The sequence below is a fragment of the Mauremys reevesii genome, linkage group 2 (assembly GCF_016161935.1).
Source record: "Mauremys reevesii isolate NIE-2019 linkage group 2, ASM1616193v1, whole genome shotgun sequence".
NCBI classification, from domain to species: domain Eukaryota; kingdom Metazoa; phylum Chordata; order Testudines; family Geoemydidae; genus Mauremys; species Mauremys reevesii.
In genome coordinates, this window is record NC_052624.1 from 227,837,155 (window position 1) to 227,861,151 (window position 23,997).

Genomic DNA, 23,997 nt, shown 5'->3' on the forward strand with positions numbered 1-23,997 from the left:
TGGGACAGTAACTGGTACAGTTGTCCCAAAATGTGGGAACCGCAACTGAATTTCACACTGGTGACTCTGTAGTAAGTACTAGTAGGCCTGATGATAAACAATACTGACTGACTTTTGCACCTTTAGAGAGAAGCCCTAGTCACACAGTTTTATTAACCACTATTATTTTACTAAAGCTCTCCTCCCACCTGCATGCCCCCCCTCCCACCCCCAGCATTTTCCTGAGTCTCTTAGGGAAAGAGATGACAAGCACACAAGTGGCAGAAAAACAGGCACGTATATCTCTCCAACTATATTTGCTTCTATTAGGCCCACTAGAGTTCAAATGAAACACTCTCCCAAACGTACAAGTTTCAGTGCTCTTTATTTATTTTCTTTCATACGGATACACACCTCCCCAGGGTGTAGATGAAATCTAACTTCATTTTGGATATGTTGGAAACTGATGTTTAAATGCATCAGAAAGTTAAATGAAATAAAGAAAACTGCAAAGAAATATGCACATTTATTGCAAGCCTGCATGAAACATGGAGAGCTCACATCAAGCTAAAAAATGAGCTTCGATTACACTTCTCATGCATCCTGGAGTTTTCTGAACATTTAACTATACCTTCTTCATATTTCTTTATTTCACAAAGTGAAGGTTTTTGAGAGACATGATTTTTTATGGGTCCCAGACACGACACTAATTGTGGGCCAAAACCAAAGAATGAATAACCTGCATCTATGTCATTTCTGTTCACATAGTACAGATGTGTGGAAAGATTTAACAAAATAAACCAAACAAAATCAAAGTCAAACCTGCTCTAAGTCTTCCTCTTCAAGCAATAAGATGTGCACATACACCTACTTGTGCAGTCCCCCAGAAAATGAAATAGGTCGCTGACAGGTACACACCATCCCTCTGAATAGGATTATGAACGAATGGGGTGTAATAAATTTAAAAATGCATGGCAATACTTCATTCTCCCCCAACACCCTACACATACTTTACTTATGGGGAAGGTTTCTCTCTCCTTTTCCTTGAAGAGATTTTAGTGTGTGTTTAAGAAATTCTTATATCAGCTAGATTCACTAAAATCCAAAGCCACCCACGTACCTCTTCTCTCAACCTCTGCTCATTTATAGTGATTTCTGGGAACACCTCTCACCATGTGGAAGCGTGTGCTTTCTGTCTCCAGCCTCCAAACAGCTAGGCTGCAGCAATGGACAGTAATACAACATCTGAGGTTATGGCAAGCTTCCAGCTGCTGCATGTGCATCCTATTTCTCATTGGATAATCAATACACCAGAGAGGTCAATTTTGGTGCCAAGTTTACTTCACTTATAGTTATTTGGTTGAGATTGCAAAGTTAGCATTTATTCATGAAAAGGTGATTTTTACGTTTCATACGTAAGTAATGCACTACCTTATTAAATATTTGTTCCCTGTATGAAAAGAGAAAGCCAATATATGATGTTTTAATTACTAGTAATTTAATTAAATTGGGACTATATTTTAAGTGACTTGCTTCAGGTACTTTTCCATATAAAAAAATATGTCCTCCCTTAAGCAGGGCATTCTATCATAACAGTGCTTAGAATTTGTTCCTGTTGATGTGACTATAAATGTAAAAAGTAAGGAGATATTTTTCTGAATACAAACATGTTTATAATAAAAACTTAATATCTGTGGAACTAGTAAAAACCCATGTGTGTACACAAACAGACTTCAAGATCTAAATGTTGTAAATTCCTTTGAGGCTGTTTTAACACCTTTTGCCTAATCCATTTTAGCTTAAATCAGAGGAAGCAGCAATAATGCACTTAAAATATGAATATAGAAAGTAGAAGGCAAAGATACACATTCCATCTTTATGGAGCACGCACAGTGGCTGCTTCTTACGAACTAGCACTGTAGATCTTATGAATATGCTACTTAAGCAGATACCAGCTTTATCATGAACTGATGCAGGGAAATTTGCATCACAAACTGAAGAGAAGCCAATAGAAACAGTAGTCTTTATGGGCACTGAAACAGTACATATTTCCTGTTTCCATGGAGTTTAAAAAATGAGCTTCTAGAAGCTCAACTATCACTGGAGAACATTTTAGAACAATGCAACTCATTCAAGAGCTATTTCTTTCTAATGAATTCTGTTAATTCCTCATGCTCTGAAAATATTAGCCATTACTTAACTATAGCCACCATTTACCAGTGCTAATAATCAAAATCTTTAAGAACTGATTTGCTATTGATCTGTTGTAACTTCTTACAACACTTTCCAACCTCTCTCCCCCATACCCAAATATCAAAAAAATTGCATGGCAAAAAAGTGCATGCTATCACTTACTAAGAACAATGAAATGGCTGTGTTGACTCAGACAGCCATGCGTAAGTGCACCGCATTCGCTTTGTCTTCATCTTACACTAAGTAGCCTTTTTTCTAATCTTGCTCAAACTGACAATATGCAGAATTTAAAGAGAGCTTAATTATAGTTACTCTTATCCCAAAGTTCTGACAAGCACTTACAGGAATATGGATGCAAAAGTGTTTAAATCTAAGGGAATGCCAGCATCATGTAATTGAAGTGTTGTATATATTGTTTTATGAAGTTTAACATACAATTTAATTTCTTTAATTTCAGAAGTTGCTCTTCTGAAATTAATGTAAATGTCTGTTTACACTATAATTTTGAGTGGACAAAGACTTCTGGGATAACACATTAATGTTGTCAATTTTGTATTTTTGCTCTGTTCTAGCCTTTTTGGTAATCTTACACTAGCACTAAGAATCTCACATGGGCTTAAATTTTAAGACTTTCATGGAATTAAAGTTACAAAGAACTTTCAATAACCCACATCTACAGCAGATATTCATCTCAGTGCATTCTCTAACAGCTAATTTACAGGTCACTGAGAGCCAGCCTGGGCAGCAGCATGGAATATTAAAAGCTATTGCCAGTCACACACTTGCTATCATGCACTGGATAAGAAGATATAATCTTTGAAACATACAAGATTTAATGACTAATCATTTTATATGGCCCAGCCAACAAATATTACATTTGAACAGTAATCTTTATCCTTATCAGCTTTCAACCAATCAAGAGTGATCCATCGGCTCAGTTGTATTAGCAATCTCTGCATCTTGACTATCCATCTCCTCAGCCTCCTCAACAGAATTTCCTTTTTGTGCTTTAGGTCTTGTGTGGAATGTTGCTCCTATAGAATTTACCACGTTGCCAGCAGTTGTTTCTGTATTTGAATGTTCAGTGCCACTTGTTACGGAAAAAGAATCTGGCAAATTAGCCTGAACGCTGCCAGTTTTAGGTGATGAACTCACTGCTTCTACTTTTCTTTGTGACAAATCGATTGATGCTGACTGCTCTGCATTCTGATCCCGCAGGTGTCTGTCCATTGATGCCTGAATAGAAGAAACCATTTCCTGTAACTTTTTTCGCTGTGCCTCAATCAAGGTAGGGTCAAGCTGCCTGCTGTCTCTCATTGTCACTACTCCAGGAGCTATGCGGATAAGCTCACTGTTACCAGAAGCAGCTGTGAATATAGAAGGCTCTATTTTAGTGGGACTGGGATTGAAGTCTGTTTCTGTGTTATGCTTTCTTAAAAGTGGTGTTTCCCTGGATTTCTGATCAAGTTGTTGGCTACTAGATGCAGTTCCTAGCGAGTGGCCCTTTCCTTGAAATGCAGTTACATTATGCAGTTGCTCGGACTTCTTTTTTACTACTCCACCGCTACCTAATTTCAGAAGTCCATGTGAAGGACTCGCTTCCCTGCTTCTTGAAGTAGCCTCTGCTCGTACTTGACTTAATGCCTCTTTAACCAAGTCTTCAACATCAGGACCAATAGGGAAGTGCCCAGCAGCATCCACACACAGCTCTAATCTATCTTCTGCTGCATTATACACAAAGTTTTTACCAGGCAGATATGGAAAAGTACAGTGCTTGCCATCAGCCAGGCCTACAGAAAAGATAGGGGGAAAATCAATAGTGTTATTAAGACAGACCATTTTTTCTAAAAACATACTTATTATAAATTCAAAATATTAGTTATGGTATCAGAAAACAGTAAAGTGATTACAGTAGACCTATTCAAGTGTGATCAGAAGATTTATGCAGGCTTTTCCTGCAGTGACCACCACGTTAGAAGTAAACATTCTGTGCTGCTCTATAGCAAACACACAAAGATGCACCACAACAGGTTGGAACAAAGAATACATGGCAAGATATACAACTGTAATGTGTTGTTTGCTTATTCCACAGAGATGGTGAGGTATGAAGCTGAAAGCTGCAGAATATGCTTCCAAGAGTCCAATAAATGCTTAGAACCAAGACAACTAATGGATAGGCTGCAAACAGCTGATTTCAGGGCAGGGAATTTATTTTCAGAAATTACTTAATTTTTAAATAATGCAGCTTTTGAACACAAGTTTCAAGAAGCTGACTCTGATTTAGTGGTAGAGTATGTACTACCACACATGATTAGAATTCAAGTCTGAATGCCAAAGGCTGGGTAATGCTTTTTAGGTAACACGCTGAGTGTCTGGAGGATGTCCCCCACTGAGGATCCTATCTAGCGTTTTAGGAGCAGAAGGTGAAGTTTTCAAAAGCACCTAAGTGATCCTAAATTTCAATGAAAGTCAATATGACATAGGCTCCTACATGCCTAAATCACTTTTGAAAATGGGACTTAGATGCTTTTAGAAATTTGACCCAGGGTCTTTTAGTACTCTCTCTCTCTCTGATTGTAAACTCTTTGGAGCATGGATTTTCTGTCTTTATAAATCAGACAGCACTGATCGCATTGTCAGTGCTAAACAAACAGAAGATTGAGAGTGTCATATTAGCTGGAGCAATAGTTACCACAACACGGGGATGAATAAAAGGTAGGCAAATAAAGGGAGAATCCTCAAGTATCAGAAGATCATCTTCACAGGGAAAGGAAGAGTTATACAGATCACAGCATACAATTGTTTTCTGAAATTCTAGCAATTTTGAAGAGATCCAGTTTTCCTTAAATTCTTCTAGTGTCTTGTGTGTAGAGGCAGCACAGGTTAAGTTAAAGCAGCCAGTTTCATAAGAGCATCTACTACAGGATCCTAACAGTGCTTTTGGTTTAGATTAAGTTAATATTAAATAACTAGTAAGGCAAGGTTGAGTTGGGGATAGTCTAAAACAGTGTTTCTCAGCCCATGGGCCATGACCCAGAAATGGGTCACAAGAACATATGAAAGGGTTGCAAACAAACTTTAAAAATAGATCATATTTGGATACATTTAAAAAAAAATAGATGCCACTTGTGCTTTACCGTATGTTAACACTGTGCATACCAATGGTATTGCCACCCTGACTTCTGCTGATGGTGGCGCTGCCTTCAGAGCTGGGCAGATGGAAAGCAGCAGCTGCTGGCTGGGTGGTATGGTATTGCCACCTTTACTTCTGCACTGCTGCTGGCAGCAGCTTTAACTTATTATTTCTATTGTTATTATTACATGTAGTGGGTAATAAGTATTTTGGCCCCAAAATACTTGTTTTCTCTACTTAAGCTATTTACTGGGTCAGTATTGGCCATCAATGTTTACAAATGGGTCCTGGTCCAAAAAAGGTTGAGAACCAGTGGACTAAAACATGCAAGTATTCAATATAGAATGGCATGAGCCCACAAGAACATGACACATTTCCAGATGAGTATTACAAGGAGGCAGCAATCTGAAATAAGATTAACTATAAACTGAGGCCAGACAGAGGTAAAATGTCAAAAATTTTAGTCAATTTTTTCCAGTCAGAGACCTGTAGTAGATATAAAAATCTAGCAACTGACAGGGGTATGTCTACACTGCAGTTAAACACTCGCAGTTGACCTGTGCCAGTTGACTTGAGCTCACGGGGCTCAGACTAAGGAGCTGTTTAATTGCAGTGTAGACATTCTGGCTCAGGCAGTTGCCCGAGCTCTGGGACACTCCCACCTGGCAGGGTCCTACAGCTCAGGCTCTAGCCTGAGCCAGAACATTTATACCGCAATTAAATAGCCCCTTAGCTCAGATCAGCAGGCACAGACCAGCTGCAGGTTTTTAACTGCACTGTAGACATACCCTCAGTCACTAGAAGTAGGAGTGCACGGAGTGTGTGCTATCAGGAAGGTTTCTATATTGTTGGGTTTATGGGAGGATTTTAGTAAACTGTGTTCCCGACAGCATTTGGAAGAATATGGATTTTAATAGTTAAATATCTTCTTCTCATAAAGAGAAATGTCATTGAGTCACAGAATGATGTCTCAGTCCACTACATGCAGTGAGCCTACAACGTTGTGGGGGTTTTTTCTGTTGTGTTTTTTTTTTATTTATTTTTTTTAAAGAAACATGACTTGTGTTATAAAACTATGTTTGGTGATCTATTGCTCCATTGCCCATCTGATTCTGCAGTGTTCCTGCCAGGGCTGGTTCAATCAAGGCTGGAGCACCATGCAGTCATTTTGATTGAGCTTCCAAGCTGTTGTGTGGAAGAAGGGGATACATCCCAATCTCTCAGAGTGTTCTAGTTGTCACCACAGAACAGACTTGCATGAGCTATTCTGTGTTGCATGCAATGCTGGACTGTCAGCAATAAGACAGCATTTTAGTGCTGGTGGGGCCCTGTGGCTTAGGGACCATCCGCCAGCAAAGACTTTGCAGCACTGCCTAAACCAGTTCTGTTCACTGCAATTCTCCTAATAGACCTACAGAATTTACAATATCAGAAAAGCGGCAAAAATTGGCATATTTCTGGCATTTTCTTTATATTCTCTTGGAATTCTTGAGGAAAAAAGCAGAAATTATTCAAGGTAGAAAAATACGAAAAACCACAATTTCTTTATGTCAAACAGAATGAAGTCAAGCAAGTATTTGGGGGGCATCAACAAAAAAGGCACTAAAATCATTTTAAATATGTTAAATTCATTAACACTGAACACTGAAAAGACGATGACAGGTATAAAAAGTTGATCACTTATTACAGATCAAGTCAGTCAATATAAGGGCCCGTTTGGCTGAAAATACCCTCCATTGCTACTGGTCCAGAGACCTGCAGCTGCAGAGAAATGGCAGGCCAAATTCGGTCTTAAAAAAATTACATGCACACAGCTCCCATGATGCCAGTGGGAGATACACACCTTCACATATACCCAAGAGCAGAATTTGGCCTCAAATTGCTACCCTCCTCAGTAGCCTCTAAGGGCTTCAGGAATTAAACATCTCTGTCTTTCCTACAATGCAGTCAGACTTAACACACCTGGATTTATATAAGCGCACACACCCACCAATAGTGTCAGGTTCTTGAGATTAAAATAAGAGGCCTCTAACGCACATGCTCATGATATTTCCCAAATCTCTCAACTTGAATGGGTTCTTCCCTAACTCACTGAAGATCACTCATCTGGAGTGTATATGGACCCAGAGTCATCACACTCATTTCAGGATGACAGGATTGTTCCAGAGGTAAGCCTGATGAAATATGAAGCTATGCAGTTCAAGAAACAGCTCATATGCTTGAGTTCTTTCTTCACTGGTTCTGCAACTTTCATCTAGTCTTAAGAATGTTTCCATAGCAAACGATTTACACTGAATAGGTGGTCCTGCAGTTTGAAGGCCATGGACAGGATCTGAGAGATTTAACCATAGCTATACTCCACTATAAAACTTGATTTTGTATTACTATCACTTACAGAACTTAAAAATATTTGCACTCCTGTTTCTCATTTGAACTGATGATACAAAAATCAAAGCGTTAACTTCCCTAGCTCACACAAAGGCATAAGTTCCTTCACTGTGTATTACTAATTACATGACTATAGCAATTTAAAATATCCATACCACTTCAAAGCATTATTTGTAATATAATGTTGATTCTTATCTTATTTGCCTACCTTCTTAGACACTAATACTGGAAAAATAATTCAGGGCAATGCAGCAACATTCAAATACAAAAGGTGTCTCTCCCCTCACTTTCTTTTCATGTTTCCTTAGTTGGCAATAATGACTTCTGGGTCAGGCATTTCCTGTCAGTTAATCACCAGCTGGTGTTTGGCTTTATCACAGGCCCTCAATTCCAGGTGGTTATTAATGAGGGAGGAACAACAATATCAGGACAAGTGGAAATGGCAGAAATGCTAAACGACTTTTTTGTTTCAGTTTTCACCGAAAAGGTTACTAGTGATTGGACGTCTAACATAGTGAATGCCGGTGGAAATGAGATAGGATCAGAGGTTAAAATAAGGAAAGAACAAGTTAAAAATTACTTAGACAAGCTAGATGTCTTCAAGTCACCAGGGCCTGATGAAATACATCCTAGAATACTCAAGGAGCTGACTGAGGAGATGTCTGTGCCATCAGCGATAATCTCTGAAAAGTCATGGAAGACCAGAAAAATTCCAGAGGACTGGAAAAGGGCAAATATAGTGCCAATCTAGAAAAAGGGGAATAAGGACAACCTGGGGAATTACAGACAATTCAGCTTAACTTCAGTACCCGGAAACATAATGGAACTAATAATTAAGCAATCAATTTGCAAACACCTAAAAGATAAGTAACAGTCAGCATGGATTTGTCAAGAACAAATAGTGTCAAACCAACCTAATAGCTTTCTTTGACGGGGTATCAAGCCTTGTGGATAGGAGCAAAGCGGTAGATATAGTATATCTTGACTTTAGAAAGCCTTTTAATATGGTCTCACGTGACCTTCTCATAAACGAACTATGGAAATACAACCTATATGGAGATACTCGAAGGTGGGTGCCAGTGCTTAATTTGTGCCAGGGCTTGCCAGGACTGAGCCCCAGCACCTCTAGGCTTGGCAGTTCATAGCCCCAGCACCAATGGGCTTGGCACATCAGTTACGAATGTAAAAGAACTGCTTGAATCCCAGCACTTCTTTCATTACAAATTAAGCATTGGTAGGTGCATAACTGGTTGGAAAACCATTCCCAGAGAGTAGTTATCAGTGGTTCACAGACAAGCTGGAAGGGCATATCAAGTGGAGTCTCGCATTTCTGGGTCTGGTTCTGTTCAATATTTTCATCAGTGATTTAGATAATGTCGCAGAGAGTACACTTATAAAGTTTGCAGATGATACCAAGCTTGGAGGGGTTGCAAGTGCTTTGGAGAATAGGATTACAATTCAAAATGCTCTGGACAAATTGGAAAATAGTCTGAAGTAAATAGGATAAAATTCAATAAGGACAAAAGCAAAACACTCCACTCAGGAAGGAACAATTAGTTGCACACCTACAAAATGGGAAATGACTGCATAGGAAGGAGTACTGCAGAAAGGAATCTGGGGGTCATAGTGGATCACAATCTAAATATGAGTCACTAGTGTAACACTGTTCCAAAAAAAGCAAACATCATTCTGGGATGTATTAGCAGGAATGCTGTAAACAAGATAAAAAGTAATTCTTCTGCTCTATGCTGCATTGATTAGGCCTCAACTGGAGTATTGTGTCCAGTTCTGGGTGCCACATTTCAGGAAAGATGTGGACAAATTGGAGAAAGTCCAGAGAAGAGCAACAAAAATGATTATGGGTCTAGAAAACAGAACCTATGAGGGAAGACTGAAAAAAATTGTGTGTGTTTAGTCTGGAGAAGAGAAGACAGATAGTGGACATGATAACAGAAACATAACAGTTTTCAAATATGTAAAAGGTTGTTACAAGGAAGAGGGAGAAAAATTGTTCTCCTTAGCCTCTAAGGATAGGACAAGAAGCAACGGACTTAAATTGCAGCAAGGGTGGTATAGATTGAACATTAACCACCCTGACAGGAAGCGTTTTCTAAGGTGGAATAAATTGCCTAGAGAGGTTGTGGAATCTCTGTCATTGGAGATTTTTAAGAGCAGGTTAGACAAACACCTGTCAGGGATGGTCTAGATAATACTTAGTACTGCCATGAGCGCAGGGGACTGAAATAGACCTATTGCAGTCCTACGATTCTGTGATTCTATAATTGCCCAGAAATGTCCTCTCTATCAGCCATTGTTAGAACAAATTCACTAGCTACACACAATATATTGTTCTTCACAGCACAGATTAAGCATGCAGAAAGATGGAAAACCAAAAAAACATATTGTCATAAGATACTTGTCTACTAGTTGTTGGTGCCAAGACTAAGAATTAAGTTGAAAATAGTGGGTATGAAGTATCACTGAAGTATTAAAGAACTTTACAGATTTCTGTAGAAGAGAATGAACATAAGAACATAAGAATGGCTGTACCGGGTCAGACCAAAGGTCCATCTAGCCCAGTAACTGTCTACCGACAGTGGCCAATGGCAGGTGCCCCAGTGGGAGTGAACCTAACAGGCAATGATCAAGTGATCTCTCTCAATGGGATGAGTTGTGTACAGTCTTTAGTAATCATAAATCATGCTCATTGTTGCAGGGTTGTCTCAAAGCAAAAACATTTTTCTATACACTATGATAAAAGTGTATTTAACATACAATGAAGAGATGATTGATATGGTACAGCTGTTTCAATCCAGAATCAAGAGTTTTGCTGAGATTGGTAAAACAGAATCTAGAAATAAATCAAGTGGTGAGAAAGCAGAAGAGTGAGTGCTACACTGTAGATGGCACCACAAGAACTAAGTTGTACTGTGAGTGCAAAGATTTGGGTAAGAAAAGCCTAATATTTCAGAGGAGGAACTTAAAGAGAATCAGGTACTATTAATAGCATAACTTCTCAAAAGGAAACATTATTTCACTTGTAGACAACTGTTTTCTCAGATTCTAAAATTAGTTTCTGAAGAATATAAATTTGTTCTATCTTCTTGGTCTTTAGCTCATCAGATTATTGGCATTTTCCAACAATACAAGAACAGCCACTTCATATATGGAAATGAACTAACAATATCACATATGCATTTTAGACCATGAACAGAACTTTGAAAGCCTCTATATATGAAAAAAGTCACTATTTCCTCAGTCTGCAGCCTCATGCCTTGCAAAGTTATGAAAATCATGACACAAACCCAGTTATCTTGCATTCAGCAAAGAAGAGCAGCTAACATACAGAAACTATTTTTCTTATTTATGCAGCTCTGGAAGCTTAACTGGAGATACATAGCTAGGACCCTATCAAATTCGTGGCCATGAAATCTGGTCTTTTGTGTGCTTTTATCCTGTACTATACAGATTTCATGGGGGAAAACCAGTTTTTTCTCAAATTGGGGGTCCTGACCCAAAAGGGAGTTGCAGGGAGAATCACAAGATTATTTTAGGGGCATCACAGTATTGCCACCCTTACTTCTGCACTCAGCTCTGAAGGCAGCGCCCTGCCAGCAGCAGCACAGAAATAAGGGTGGCAATACCATACCATGCCACCCTTACTTCTGCGCTGCAGAGCTGGGCAGCCGGAGAGTGGCGGCTGCTGACGCAGGCTGATGCAGCTCTGCAGGCAGCAGCGTAGAAGTATGGGTGGCAATGCTATACCATGTCATCCTTACTTCTGCGCTGCTGCTGGCTCTGCCTTCAGTGCTGAGCTCCCAGCCAACAGTCACCGCTCTCCAGTTGCCCAGCTCTGAAGGCAGTGTCACCGCCAGCAGCAGTACAGAAGTAAAGGTAGCAGTAGTGCAAGCCCCCGCTATAATAACCTTGTCACTCTTCCCCCCCCCCACCTCCTTTTTGGGTCAGGATCCCTACAATTATGACACCGTGAAATTTCAGATTTAAATAGCTGAAATCATGAAATTTGTGATTTTTAAAATCCTATGACTGTGAAATTGACGAAAATAGCCCATGAATTTGGTAGGGCTCTATACATAGCTGTACAGAGACAATTTTAGAATGAAAGCTTAACTCTGGGTAACTTCCTTCATGACTGTATAATTTTGCCTGGAAACAGCTACCAACCTTCATAACCTCAAAATATTTTACACAATTACCAGACTTACTGCTATTGGAAAGTATCAGAGGGGTGGCTGTGTTAGTCTGGATCTGTAAAAAGCAACAAAGAGTCTATAAGGTGCCACAGGACTGACATACATATTGGAGCATAAGCTTTCGTGGATGAATATCCACTTCATCAAATGAATGGCATTCATCTGACGAAGTGGGTATTCACCCACGAAAGCTTATGCTCCAATCCGTCTGTTAGTCTATAAGGTGCCACAGGACTCTCTGTTGCTATTGGCAAGTATCCATACACAATTACTTTATTATACCCAGATTAAGTTTTAAAATAAATATTATTTAGTCATGTAAACTAACTTTAGGTTCCTACATTGTGCCCATCACTATGGCATCTGAGCACAGTACTTCTATTAGTAAGAATATAGGGAAGTTACAGAAAAGGCCAAAAACTGTGTTCTTTTGGCCATCAATGGTAGGGTTTGCCTCTTCACTGCTGGTTTCTTCTGCAACCTAAGAAGCAGTATAAAATGCAGCTGCAGACTCTGAAGTGATAACATTCCAGTGAATCAGTACTTTGAGGGGGAAGAATGGGTGGTCACAATGGAGGTGTGATTTGCTCCAGATTCTATGGGATTTTCATACTCTTACCACTTAACCACTTTATAGCTGGTTCCCCGTAAGATATAAGAATTTCAGAATCCTGTCAAGTGCCATGCCATTTTTAAGGAGAAAGTTTCTTGCAGAAATTCAGAAAGGTTGTTTCCATGACTGAGAAAGATTGATTTCAAGTGACTAAGCAAATCTGCTCCACATGACTAACAAGAACCCAGTTTGTAATCCCACAGACAACTTTTGGTAACCCCTTTTGTGAATCACAACCCATATGTTGAGAACCCCTACTCTAAAAAGTTACAAAGCAGTATTTCAAGAAATAGAGGCATTTATTCAAGCTACCATGGAAACCAACTATTGGTTGGTTCAGTTTATATGATTGCAGTTCCTGCGTTAAAGTTAGTGAAAGAAAGTTAATACGTACCTGGTGCATTTTAATTGTGTTTTAAAAACAGAGCAAACAAAAAGACTCTTGCTAAACCTTGTTTTTTTTTGGACACAATCAGCATCTACACATGCAAGTTCCAAGCCTAGGCTCTGGGGTTTCCATGGTTCAGCAGTCACAGATCTAAATGTTTGATGCGTGAAGTCCTACAGATTTAAATAATTTTAACCTGAACATGTTGTTTAAAATGTTGTTTTCTCAAATAGCATGCTTTTTACTGCATTGTCCCCCATTTTGGTACTTTACTAATTTTTTCCATTTAATTTATTCTAAGAAATGAGGGAGCATTAGAAGTTGGTATGGCATTATTAAACTGAAACTATGTGTTATGGCAGTGCAGCCTAAGATCTTGGCTATATTAAAAAATACAAATTTAGGATGCTTGAGGTGCAAACACTTCAGTATCAATTTTCTCATTCTTAATGATTTGAGAAGATACACACCACGATTTTAATAATTTTAACCTCAAAGTTAGAAACAAACTGTACCGGTAGTTTTCTTCATTATGCTGTAGAACACCCCACCCTGCTGAAACAAGTGAGGCAGTCCCTTTGCATATGACCAAACATCTTCACCTGTAAGACAAAAAATAGAGCAATAGTTAGAAACAAGCAGTCATATTTAATGACACAGGGTAAAAATTTCAATAGTCACTGTTTAATTTATGCCAGGGCTTACCATGTCTGAGCCCCAATACCTCTAGGCTTGGCAGTTCATAGCCCCGGCACCTCTGGGCTTGCTGCATCAGTTATGAATGTAAAAAAATTGCTTGAGCCCTGGCACCTCTTTCATTACAAATTAAGCACTGTCAAGAGTGTCTAAGGGATTTAGGAACTTAAGGCTTATTGAAAGATTATAGGACTTAGCACCCCAAGTAACTTAGGACCTTTTGAAAAATGTTACCAACAGTCCAGACAGAAGTACTCTTTACACTTAAGAACACGAATAGAAAGTAAAGACTAAGACTTCTAGGTGCTACAATAATACAAATTAATAATAATAATAATAATAATAATATTCTAAAGGACAGCAATTCAAGATTGTTCCAAAGCAATCCAAGCAATGTTCCAAATTTTGATCAATAAAGTTGCAGAATGTATATGAACTAAAATAGAACAGATAAAATGGCTTTAATGCCATACTTCCATATCCATCAGCTTTTTTGATGGTTTGAAATTAAACAATTTAACACTTCAACAAATTCCATTGCACTTCTTAAACTCACTTTAAAAAAAAAAAGTGTATTTTCCCTACTCTTTATAGTCAAAGGCTGAACGGTGTTTTTTGCACATACTTTCCAGAGTTCATCCTCTGGCTGAGACCAGAACTGGCAAATTTCATCCTGGCAGGTAGAAGTTATATGCACCCCATACATGCCCTTTACAATATAAAATATTTATGCAACCGTAACTAAAGGTCTTGCTATACTGCATGTATAAAAAGCTGCCCCTACTAAAAAAAAAAAAAAAAAGTAAGAGGAAGTTTGAGAAGGGCTGGTAGTTGATGAGGTTCCAAATCAAGAAGACTGTTTCTTGATTCTAAATACCTGTTCAAAGCCAGCAAATACCTAGTATCCCAAGTGAAGCACTGATGGAGAATGTCAATGGGCCCAAAGTCCCTTTGGCTGGTTTTTACTAATCATAAAGACCACAGAACCATCTCATAGATCAGAGGTGGGCAAACTATGGCCCGGGGGCCACATCTGCCTCTTCAGACATTTTAATCTGGCCCTCGAGCTCCTGCCGGATGGAGAGCGAGGTCCAAGGCTTGCTCTGCTCCAGCCAGGGGCTTGCCCCGCTCCGTGCATGCTGTGGTTCTGGAAGCAGCGGCATGTCCTCCCTCCAGCTCCTATGCGTAGGGGCAGCCAGATGGCTCCGCATGCTGCCCCTGCAGAGAACCGTGGCCAATAGGAGCTGCAGGGGCGGCGCCTGCAGACGGGGCACGGAGGAGTCGTAGGGGAGACATGCTGCTGCTTCCAGGAGCTGCTTGAAGGTAGCGCCACCTGTAGCCTGCACCCCTGACCCCCTCCTGCACCCCAAACCCTTACCCCAGCTCTGATCCCCCTCCCACCCTCTGGTCCCAGCCCAGAGCACCCTCCTACCCCCCCCCCAACCCCTCATCCCCAGCCCCACCCCAAAGCCTGTGGCCCCAGTCCGGAGCCCCCTCCCACACCCTGAACTCCTCATTTCTGGCCCCATCCCAGAGCCCGTACCTCCAGCCGGAGCCCTCACCCCCTACCACACCCCAACTCCCAATTTCTTGAGCATTCATGGCCCACCAAATTTCCATACCGAGATGTGGCCCTTGGGCCAAAAGGTTTGCCCACTCATCACAGATGGTTGCTCGCCTCTTTAAGCCCACCCCAAACCTTCAAAAAGCTAAAAAAATACAGTAAATATTCTTGCTTTATAGATACCCATTTTCATTTAGGCTAGGACTTTTAAAGGAAAATAAGGGAGTTAGGAACCCAAATCACATTGAAAGGATTTGACTATTTCCCATAGGTGCCTTTGAAAATCCCCAAACATTAAGCTACAGGCTAGTGTTTTATATAATGCACCATTATAAGGAAAAGCAAAATTAAATTCAGATAGGTGCTCTTCACTTTATAAAAAGGCATATTATGATGACATTTAAGTGTTACCTTAACTGTGTTACTAACATTAACATATTTTTTTAAAAAGAGAACATTTTAAATGTACTTTTCACCCTTACGATATATGCTGCATTTATTTTTTGAATATTAACCTTTGTCAGTAAAAAAAAATCTTATTAGTTTCACTTTCTTTCTCATCAGTTTTGCTTCCCAGTTGTTACACACTACAGCATTCTTGCTGAGTTCACAACACTGCCAGGAAATAAAATGTTTGTTTCCATTTAATTAAGATGTGGTCCTAACAATTCTGTTCATGTTAAATTTAACAAACCTTTTTAAAATATCTAGATTGTGTATGAAGAGAGTCTAATTGCAAGAAGTATGAATAATGCCACTGAAGCATAGCACATACAGTCCATCTTACACTTGTGCAATTATTGATTAATTACTGCAAGGCAGAGCTTCAAAAATTAACATCAGTATCAATTAACCTAGAGATCAAGGCTACTAATCATGGTGAAAAATACTTTTGCTGCCATGCCTCCTGCAATTTAAAATGACTAACATGTGTGCCCTGTTCATTCTGTATTGTATTTAGGTTTGGCAGAATTCAATTTTTTTTAAAAATAATTTTGACAGATAAACATCTGCGGCTGCCCTATGTCAGATGACTTGGGCTCACAGGGGTCAGGCTAAGGGGCTGTTTAATTGTGATGTAGACATACAGGCTCAGGCTGGAGCCCGGGCTCTAGGACCCTGTGAGGAGGTGGGACACAGAGCTTGAGCTCTAGTTGAGCCCAAACATCTACATCACAATTAAACAGACCCTTAGCCCTAGCCCTGTGAGGCCGAGTCAGCTGACATGGGCCAATCACGGATGTTAAATTGCAGTGTAGACATACCCCTTTATGGATCCAGAGCACCACTCTACTGCTCAGAGTTTTCCCAAGCAGCAGCAAGCTGAAATCACGGTTGCCCACAGGTTCTGAGTAACTAATACATCCATAACTAATGAAATATAATTTTGACTCTGCTGCAGCTTGGGAACGCTATGACCAGCAGCAATGCAGGCATTACAGCTGCATAAGGCTTCAGACAGACAGTACTGCATCATTTTACACTCTGTTCATATTTGGAAGGTTCTCTTCTTTCCATAGTCTCTTAAGAACTAGAAACTTTTTAAACTAAAAGCTTTGATTTTGCAGAATTAAATGGCATTCAACCAGGAAAGATTCCTGTTTGCCCCAAGCAAGTGGATTTTTGAAGTACTGCAGCAAAGGAGTTTCTTAGTTTATATGCTCTTTTATGTAACATTAAGAAGGACTACGTATCAGGAAAGAACAAGGATGGAGAAGAGCGCTCACACCATAGTAGTGTCAGCCATTGGAAGAAACATATGAAAGGACTGCGATGTTTTAATGAAGAGATCTCAGATGAGAGGAAGAAAATGTATCATCGCATCTGGACATAGACTTATTTTAGTGGTACTGTAATGCTGTTTGCAATTCAAGTATTAGTAAGTTACCTTTGGGGTTTATATATTTGTCCTGTGTTGCTGGGTTAGGTTCTTTTCAATGCTCAGAAGATGGATTTAATGAAACAGCCTATTAATCTGGCAGATCATGCAATGGGATTTAGAAACTGCCTCAGGACTCCACATATCAGAGATGATACTCTTAGTAATATGTTGGAGTATGCTGATTACACAGTGGTTATGGATTCCTTAAGAGCAAACTTCTGCACTTCAACTTCAGATATGGCTGCAAGAATGGCAATGTTGTATTCACAGGAAGCATATGCATCTGCTTTTTTTCAACAGGAATGAGACAGCCTAACCTATATTTATTTTTATATATTTATTTATTTTATATATATTTTAATGACACCCCAACAGTCAGTTCATGCACTGGGAGGAGAGGACACAAAACAAAAATCAGCTACCTGAGCTTTCAGTTTAGGCCTGTCTACACAAAGAAGTTGCCTTGTTTTAACTGAAATCAGTTTAGTTAAACTAGTGCAAGCCCCTATATTGACACACTTAGCAGTTTAAACCTGTTATATCAGCTTTTTCGAACACCTGCTCATTTACCAGCACAAGCCAAACGGATCTAAATAGATTTAAACCTGGCTTGTGAGAGTCCACAAAGGGTTTTGCAATGGTTAAACTAAATTGGTTTTAAAAGACACCTTTAGTTAAACCGGTGCAGCTCTGTGTTTAGAGTAGGCCTTTGGGAACAGAAAGTAGCTCCTGTGTGTGGTTCTAAATTTTAAGCCAGGCAAAAATGGGGAAGAAAGCCAGAGTCAATTTTTCACAGGTCAGATATAAAGTGTAAAGCAAAAGTCCAAAAACAAAATAATGCAAAGTATCCAGTTTAAAGCTCTGTTAAAAAAAAATAATAATAATCACAATTTAGAAGTTAGTTGAACACAGCATAAATGCTCCAGAGAGAGCTTGTCAAGATCTTTAATTAACTTGTTAATCTAGAAATACTTGCACCCGAAAGAGAGATTTTAGTCAATCAAATAGGCTGAACTGGTGCTCCTTCCATTAAAAAGCCTGGATATGGTTTTCCCCAGTGCTGAAGAAAAGTTTTCCAGCATCCACAATGATCAGCAACAGATTTTCCAAAATGGATTTTCCTTGTAAGCATGAAAATGTAAAACAGAATGTTCAGACATGTCTTTTCTCTCTCTACCTCATCTAATCCAAGTCTATAGGATTTTATTGACAAAAGCAAATACTATGCTATCTTCTCTCACTCTGTAATATGAGGCACACAGACTCTTCAGACTTTGTAACACTGTAGCTAGGCAGCAACTGAGAAACTATCATTTATATAGCCCCATATAGCATGATGGCTGAAAGCATCACATCTGAAATGCTCCCAGTCCCCTGCATCCCAAGAATATTACATTATTTTCCTATGAAAAATTAAAATTGTTTTCATAAAATTGTTTGAAGTCTTAGCTGCCTGATCAATTAATGAATGGAATGAAACAGCTGTAATACAGTAGCAAGCAGCCAGTTGTCAGCACAAATTCCCTCCAGAAGTCATTAGAATAAAGTACAGTATGGTTTTGATCAGAAGAGTGACTATGTAAAAATAGCATCTTACTCAATGGCTTTGTTCTGTGTAATGTGTCATAGCTGTTTGCTTTTAAGAGAAAAAATAAGTGTGTGCTACCATTTATTTCTATTAACCCTGAAAAGCTAATACAGCCATAAGAGAGTGAGCTGGATTCTTTTTCTAGCTTGTACATCAACAAAACCATTAACCAAGCTCCAAATGTAGAATCTTGAACTAGTGATGTGAAAGTCAAAGAATAACTTGAGCTCTGATCCCAGAATGAGCTTGCAGCATTTACAATTTAACAATATTTACTTGTAAACAAAGCAAGTTTGATACAGAAGTCACTGGAACAAATGTAGAATGCCAGAGTGCTTTTTTAAGTGTCAGTTATCACTGCATTTTCAAGAGTATTTTCTGGGGATTTTGTTATACATTCTGAGTGGGTATTTTAGGGCTCCATCTTAAAGGAAAGCAGTTTTTAACCCAGACTATTCCAAAATGGGCCCTTGATGCTGTAGCACATATGCCAAGTTAATGTCTTGGCTGGTGGTTCAAAATGCTATCATACAGATCTGGGTGTAGACAGGCTCATAAGAAATCAAAATAATAAGGTGTAAGCTTCTGTCACTACACTCTCTGATTAAGAAATAGTTTTGATTTTAAATATTACGTTTTACTTTGTGTTAGCCAAACTAATTCCCTCAGGCAAAGGAGAAGGCCTATTCCAACAAAACACTCTAAATATTACTACTCTGTGTGCTTGTCCAGCTAATGTACTACAGTGAATGTTGTACTTCCTGGAAACAAGTGAAAGGAATTGTTGTACTGAGTAATGCAAAGCCATTTCAGCTTAGCACACTGGTACATTACTGGGACAAAAACAGAGCAGAGACAATGGGAAAGAGGAGGCAGAACAGAAGAGAAAAACAGAAATAAATAGAAGAAAGAAAAAATAAAAACTATCAGTACTAGAAACAGTCTCTCTTGTCAGCCACCAGAAGAGTAAGTTTAGACATCAGGAAGTGAGAGAAGCACTGCAAAAGGCCTGAGTCATCTGAGTCAAGGTAGGAAAAATTAAAATAAGATGACAAGAAAAAGGAAGTGGTGAAGAGTCCCTTCTTCTGACATTATGACTATCTCAAATTCACATTTTTCAATTGTTTTCAAGTGAAGCTTCTCCTACTTACTGGTTGATCTGGGACTCAAATATATTCAGCTTCTTTCTTTGGTATCTACTGCTTCTCCTCCGCTTACATAAAGCCAATTACAATACCAACTACTGTTCCTCACTATGTCTCAGTCTACATATAAAGTTGCACCAATTTAGCCAAGGCGCAATGTTGCATTGACTTCACTGACCAGTGTAACCTTTTGTGGGGCAAGCTGTAAGGCTTTATCTCTGTACAAAATTAAGAGTTTAGCTAGCATCCAAACTTCCAATTAAACAAAAGCTGTCTAATTATTTTCTTCTCATCCCCTTAGCCTGCATCCATCCTTGAATCCTCTGAAGTCTGGGTGGGGGTGGGAAGAGTAACTTATGTATACACCAAATTTTACTTTCAGAAGGGACTGGGGGGGGGGACGGGGACCAGAATGAGCTCAGAGAGGGCTCCACAAAGCCACAGAGTAGAAGGTATTTTCTGTATTATGTTTAAAAAAAAAAAAAGTACAAACTATAGATACCTCACAAGACAAATTAAAGTTAGTCTTACCCATTAATGTTGCTAGAAGACACAAGGAGTACATTTCTTTATCAACTTGCTCTTGCAACTCCTTGGAAGATATTTTACTGGTTACTGCAACGTCTTCATGTTTCACAGCATGAGTTGAGGGTGCTGAAGTAGACTGACTACCTTCTTCCTTACCTTTGAAGATCTCTATAGTTATTTTATCACCATGCTGCAAGGGAACTGGCTCGTTCTCCATTCCTTCCTTGGGTGGAAGAAGCTCTTTGGGAGGAAAGCCATAGCGAATACATTGCAAGTATGGAGGAATATTAAATTCTCTGGCTATACTTTCCTGCAGCTCCACGAATGTGGTTGTGGACTTCAATGTAAGCATAGACTGTCGCCCATCATTTGTTGTTATTCGGATCTTCTTTTCTTTTGTAGAAGTTGGAGAATAAGGGGTCTTTGTAGGCGTAGCCGGAGCAGATGATGGCCCATCACGAACAGCAGCAGGGGAAGTAGTCCTAGTTTGTCCTTTTTGTTCTTGTTTTAATTTTTCAGTTTTCCGTTTCTGCATTACAGAAGCCTGGTCTGCAATGTTCTGTTGAATAGTTCTTTCAGTTTTACTCATATTTAACTCTTCCTTGTGCAAAGTTTTCATTTTCTGTCCAGTAAGAATAATTTTGGTTGGAAGTTGCGAATCTAAGTCTTGTCCTTGTTGTATATCATCAGCTCTTTGCGCATGAGCACTATCAATATTTACAGGCGTATAATCATCAGGGTTCTTTTTGGCAGTCTGATGTAATATTGTATTGACAACTTTCTGAACAAGAATCTCACTACCAAATTCACCAGGAAAGTGTTTGGTAACAAGTTTCATTGCAACATCATACACATTACTGTTAAGAGTTGTATCACTTTCATACTGGAACCAATATACAGTCTCTCTCACCACTCTTCCACCCCATTCTAAAGTAATAGGAAAGGCTTCAGGGAGATTGTCATATTCTTTACCATCCCAATAGTGCTTGAATCCACAGCCACATTTGCCACCAGTGGATTTAGTATTAGTTCTGTCCCCATCCAGATACACAACAGATCCATCTCCCCTGACACGACGCACCAAGGTACCATGACACCAGTTACAAGCAGTCAAACTACTCAGACTGTAGTCTGGTACCAGGACATCCTTCACAGAATTATAAGAGCACACCAAACTGTTCAGAGGGAAACTGTAATTTTTGTCAGGCCTCAGCTGGCCATGAGTACTTTTGGCCAGATTATACAGTTTCCCTCCTGGAGCCAGCCACTCTGGAGGAACATGAAGCTCTGAAAGGGCACCACAGATTAGACACTTGTGAAGGCGGTTATCCACCACTGCTTTTTTGGCAGCTGCAGTAACATCTTCAGGCTGAACTCCTATTACACCAGTCCTTCTGTAAAAATACTGATGTACATCAGCTACTAAACTGGGATGAATACCATGCTTATTCATGAAAACCTCTTCCATTGCAGCAACCAGCCTCAGTAAGTATTTATCTTGCAAACTTCTATCTCCTCCAATCACACAACCATCCTCTTCCAGTTTGATGTACTTTTTGATGAGATCCTGAGGAACTCCCCAAGCTTTAGGAAGTAATTTCATAGGCAGTTTCGGTAAAGCAGCACCTTTTATTCCAACCAAAGGAATATAATGGTTACGTCCAGAGCTACTCCATGCAATGCAGATAGGTTTATTCAACATGCCATCTTTTCCCATGCATTTTTCTACCGGTACCAGCCCAGGGAGGAAAGTTGCCGAGTAATCTCCAGAACTACGCATTCCACTCAAGGAATCCAGTAGGATGATGGGTCGGTGAAGCACATTGGCCAAACCAAAGATGTGAATGTTTCGCAGGCCCAATGGCACACCTTCTGGAGGGACAAACAAAGGGTCACACTCATTGATTATGTCCTCCCACTCTACTGCATCGATGAAGTCATGGAAGAGAGCCTTGTAGCGGCTCAGGTTCTCCTTGAAGTGCTTCTTCAGATTCTCCCGGAGCGCATGCCAGAACAGCTCCCTGCCCACCAGTGCTCTTGAGACAGCATGGACCAGGCAGTGGCCGTCACCATCCACGTGGACAGGGATCAGGCAGTCCTGGCTGTTGTTGGCTTTCTTGATGTCCTCCAGGGTGTCATGCAGGTAAAGGAGGCTGCCGGAGCGGTCCTTGCCATAGCCCATAGTGTCGACATGCTCAGGCTCGATGAGGAAGGCACGGTCGCCCAGGAGAGCACAGTCAAAGACATCCCCCTGGTTCATCTCGGTGAGAAGCTTGGCCTTGCCCGTTTGCTTGTCCATGCCATAGCGGGCCAGGATGGGGGAAAGCAGCTTGCAGTGGTAGTTGGACAGGCCCATAACTTTGACCAGCTCCGTGTTCTTCCTGGGGGGGCCCCCGCCGCTCACCCCCAGCAGCGCGTTCCGCAGCAGGTTGTGCAGCACCAGGTCCGGGTCCGTCACCTCCTCCACCCCCAGCAGCTGCCGCTGCTCGTGGCGCTGCCCGCAGTCCGTGCACTCGATGCTGCCGCTGCTCAGCGGCCCGTGGGCCGGGAAGAACAGGCGCGCCTGGCAGCTGGGGTCCGGGCAGGTTCCGGAGAAGATGCGCCGGTCCCGCTTTTTCGAGACAGGCGGCGGGGGCTGCTGCTGCTGAGGAGGCGGAGGAGGCGGCGGCGGTTGGGACATCGCTCCGCAGTGGGCAGTCTCCCCTCCTAGCTTCTCTCCCCTCACAAGCTCATCCCCTCGCCTCGGGTAACGGCCGGTGCCCGACGGATTCCGCCCCAGCCCCCAACCGCGGCGCACCAACCCCGCCACGGAACGCGGAAGCCACCGGCACCACCGCTTACTGCTTCTTCACTGCCCCGGCCGTTGCCTGCAATGCAACGGCCTTCCACGCAGATGGCGCAGGCGCGACGCTGCTCAGCCAGCCGGGAATTGTAGTTTTCTCCGCGAGAGGATCCAGGCTATTGGGAATAGGCGATTGGTAGTTCCAGAACTACAAGTACCGTCATGCAATGCGTTGGGAAGGGTACGGGAGAGAGGAGAGGTAGGCGAGAGTAGCTCCCAATGGTTTCTGGGAGATGTAGTCTTTTATGTTGGTCACCGGGTCGGCAAGGGAGGAAGCTTGCGGAAGAGGACACAATTCCTAGAATGCTTTGCGGTATCCTGTTTGCTTCCCGTTTTCACTGGGTTGGGGAGGGGTAGCTCGTCGCCCAGTGTGACTCAGAGCCTGGTCTTAGCCAGCCCAGCACAGGCGGCGGCGACTGGCGGAGCAGCTCCTTGTCGCCGACAGCCAGGAACGCCTGGCTCCCTCCTTGCCCGCCTCTGACGAGCCCCAGCCAGCTGGGCAATGAGAAGATGAAGGCACTTTAGGGCCAGTGTTATGAAGCCTGGTGCAATAATCATACAGGTGGAGCAGGAGAGAAGACATTAAAAAGGAGCTGCACTTTGCGAGGATACTGAATCTTCAGTATTTGTCCTTCTACATGCCCCAGCAAGCCACTGGGCATCATGGGGACTCCATGCAATGCTTCGGTGGGGGACAAGGCAAGGAGGTGAACAGGTTGCGATAGAGGGACAAGGAGCTAGACTGAGAAATGGCCAAGAATTTGCCAGCATCTCAGGATCTGTACAGGGCATCCCACAATCTAGACATGGTGCGACAGATGGGAATCACTGCAGGCTTGAGCTG

General features: G+C 41.0%; 1 protein-coding gene across 1 annotated transcript; it reads right to left on the bottom strand.

Annotated features, from left to right (window-relative positions):
• Positions 1-345: 345 nt before the first annotated feature.
• On the bottom strand, positions 346-23,216 carry VCPIP1 (valosin containing protein interacting protein 1). Its single transcript, XM_039525284.1, has 3 exons — positions 20,315-23,216; positions 13,424-13,510; positions 346-3,962 (listed from the first exon to the last, which is right to left on the bottom strand). The coding sequence occupies exons 1-3, from the start codon at positions 22,989-22,991 to the stop codon at positions 3,088-3,090; spliced, it is 3,639 nt and encodes a 1,212-aa protein (XP_039381218.1). The 5' UTR covers positions 22,992-23,216; the 3' UTR covers positions 346-3,087.
• Positions 23,217-23,997: the final 781 nt, after the last annotated feature.